This window comes from Corylus avellana, chromosome ca9 (genome assembly GCF_901000735.1).
Source record: "Corylus avellana chromosome ca9, CavTom2PMs-1.0".
NCBI classification, from domain to species: Eukaryota; Viridiplantae; Streptophyta; class Magnoliopsida; order Fagales; family Betulaceae; genus Corylus; species Corylus avellana.
In genome coordinates, this window is record NC_081549.1 from 22,497,850 (window position 1) to 22,501,434 (window position 3,585).

Sequence of the window (3,585 nt, forward strand, 5' to 3'; positions counted from 1 at the left end):
TTGAAAATTATGTATAGACAAGACAACAAACAACAGTAGTAGATAAAGATATATGGACATGCAGAATCAAAAGATGTTTGGCCCTTTTTATTCCTTTTTCACCCAAATATTAATCTAATTCATTATGCTTTTAGGAATCTTCCTATATATCTACCTTAACAGAAAGAGACGAAGATAAGCAATTGGAAGCATAAGCCTCATTTCAATTTTTATAGATTTCCTTTTCAACTAAGATTACCTACCTAGCTGTTCAAATAATTGAATGACCACCACTGATCACTATTTATTAAAATATTTTTTACCATTTTATATGGCTTTTAAATTTTGGGAAAGTATTTTACTCCGGCAATTTCAATTTATTCTATAGGCTTTTAAAATGCTAATTTTTAATTAAGTTTTAATTTGATTACATCATAATCAAACCAATGACATTCTAATTATTGGCATTATGGCTTTTTAGTTGAACACGTCTACCTCCTCCTTCCCATCGATCTGCATGTGTACGTAGCCCCCGCAGGTGTCACAATTATCACACACAATGAATAATTACAACCTACGTAGAAGATCCTTCGAGTACCAACAGAAGAAGAGCTTCTTTAAATCTCATTCAATTTTAAAAGTATGAATTTTTTTTTTTTTTTTAAAAAAAAAAAAATAATTTGAAATAAACTAATTTGGCATTCTCTAAACCAAGATAACACCAACGGAAGCAAAAGTGTGACCCTAGATTTGGTTCCCTTACCATTACTTAAATATTAAAAAGAAAAAAAAAATCTCTCTTTCCTTTGAAACAATATTTAAATAGTTTATCTTTTCTCTATCTTTGTCCTTGCATTTAATTTTAAAAAATATTTAAATATTATAGAAAAAAATGATAATAGAAGCTATATATTGTAGAGCTTATTTGAATAAAGAAACCAAAAGTAATTTGATTCCCATACTTAAGGAAAATCTAAGAAAAACCGTCCCTACAATTTCATTTTTATGTGTTGGAGCATGTAGGTTCTAAGTAATGCTAGGCAGAAGTCACTTTTATGTCTCTCTTGTATTGCTCAAAAAATGATGTGGTTTCTAAAATCATCATTGACCTTATGATTGATTATTATTAAATTTTGATCAAATAGTAATTTTAAAAGTTATCACATTCTTAGAGTAACACAAGAGTTACTTTTAGAATTAATCTGTAGGTTCTATATAAACTTTTTCATATTTGATATTCAAAATTTTAGTAATTTAAACAATAAAATTTTCATATCATCCGGCACGAAAATACTCGCATTCTTTTGACAAAATCTTCTGAATTCGTTGATTTGGTACAAGGGTAGCTTAGAGCATTCCTAGTAGACTCCCTTTAAGGGAGTTTGTTCCCTATGTGTAGAAAATATGTCCAAAAAATTTGCAAAAAATGTCCCACAGCAAACTCCTCTCTCCTTTTATAATTCTCTCTCCTCTTATATATATAATATAATTAAAAAAATAAATATTTTAATGATATAGAGAATGATTAAGAGAAGTTATTATAGTATATTTTGATATAGGGAAGCAAAAAGTAATTTGAATCCTTAAATGTAAGAAAAATGACAAAAAAACTGTTAAGAATACTCTTAAAAGGGAAGTATTATTTTATTTTTAAGCAGTTGAAACCTTTGCTATATATATCCTTTTCTTTTCGTTATAAAACGAAGACCAATTAATATAGAAAATTATAAAATAATGCAGTGGCCATTGGCTAGCCACGTACAGTGGCCCCAGTGGTGCCTGAATTCATCAACTTAATTGTCTTTTTGGCGCCGACACCTTTTTGCCTCAAGCATAGAGATCCACTTTCTTCGGTGATGCTTTTCATACAATTCGCAGAGCAGATCACGCCACGAAAATGACTGCCACCAAAGTTATATTGACTAATGTATATATCTTTTTATTGTAATAGAATAGAAATGTACATTATTTGCAAGAACTTTTTCTCCACCCACCTCTCACAGATCTCTCAGCTTTTTTATTTTATTTTAATTTTAAATTTTTTATATAATTATGTATTTTTTATTACGAGAGACATGCTATTTCTTCAACTTTTGCTCTTTTTTAAAATTCACCATTGAATTAGTAAATTTTTTTAAAAAATGAATGGACTTGGATGAAAGTCGATACTTGTTTATTATTTTTACATACCATAAAACACTAATTACAAATCAATATAATCATTTTGCATTTTTTTTTTAAAGATATATATTACAAGTCAATACTCGATTTTCTACTTAAACCATGTTCTCTAAACTAATCATTGAATTGAATCTCTTTTTCCCATCTTGGAAGAAAATATCCAAAATGGGCATATTCTTTACAAAGTGTGAGAAGTGGAAAGTATCTTCCGGGAAATGATGAAAGGGGTGACGACCAGTCAAATTTGTAGCAAATGCCAGCCAACCCACTGGATCTAGTAGATCCACCCATGAACCCACCCTTCTATCGACCCACTAACTTAAACAAATTACACAAGAAGACACCGCCTCACCACTCACCACCGTCTCCCTTGAATCCTTGATATATGTATTATACACATTTTATTGTATTTTGTATTCTTTTAGCTCACAACGTTGACTCAGATAATGCATGAGAAAATTGCAGAAAAGTCAATGGTAGAGCACGTATATAAATACACCATAACCCTTCTGCCTAAACCACGCAGCAAAGCCAAATCCTTCTTCCTCTTCTTCTTCTTCTTCTTCTTCTTAGGAAATCATTAGTCATGGCTAATTCCCATAGCTCCACCCCTTCCATTCCCACAACCACAAAATTAGTACTCTTCCTTTTATTCTCGCTTGTTGTGGGAATGGCCTCTGCCCAGTTATCGTCTACTTTCTACGACAAATCCTGCCCTAAAGCCCTTTCCACCATTAAATCAGCTGTTGTCGCTGCTGTGGGCAAAGAGGCACGCATGGGCGCATCGTTGCTCCGTCTTCATTTTCATGACTGCTTCGTTCAAGCAAGTCATCTTATCTCTCTCGCTTCCTCCGTTTTTTTTTTTTTTTTTCTTTTCTCCTTCCTAATCAATATCTTATCTACAAATTAATGTCTGCATGCGTTGAGTTATGTCTGTGTGAGTGCATGTAGTGAATGTTTACCCCCCCCCAAAAAAAAAAAAAAAAAAAAAAAAAAAAAGGTGTTCTAACGTGGAATAAAGTTGAATGCTATATTCTTACAAAAAAAAAAAAAAAGTTGAATACGTACTATTTTTAGAGATATACTATATATCATTCTCTCAACCATCTTTCGACCATCTTTTTTTGTAAATCTAATAGATTCACCATTGATTTGTGGACTCATGTGGATTCTATAAAAATTTAATGGTAGATTCACCCATTCATTATAAAGAGATGATTGAAAGATGGTTAAGAGAATGATTTTTAGCATTTCTTACTATTTTTATATTTTTGTTAACAATTTTGAATAACAATTTTGGAACAGGGATGTGATGCATCTGTACTATTGGATGGTAGCAGTGGAGAGAAATCAGCAGGGCCCAATGCTAATTCACTAAGGGGATTCGACGTAATAGACACCATCAAAACTCAAGTGGAGAGTGCA

At 31.5% G+C, this 3,585-nt stretch overlaps 1 protein-coding gene across 1 annotated transcript in view; it reads left to right on the forward strand.

Moving 5' to 3' along the window:
* Positions 1–2,696: 2,696 nt before the first annotated feature.
* Positions 2,697–3,585, forward strand: part of LOC132162504 (cationic peroxidase 1-like) — a 1,787-nt gene continuing 898 nt past the window's right edge. Inside the window, exons 1-2 of the mRNA XM_059572739.1 lie at positions 2,697–2,983; positions 3,466–3,580. Of these exons, the coding sequence (XP_059428722.1) occupies positions 2,747–2,983; positions 3,466–3,580 (352 nt within the window). The 5' untranslated portion in view covers positions 2,697–2,746. The remainder of the gene's footprint in view (positions 2,984–3,465; positions 3,581–3,585) is intronic.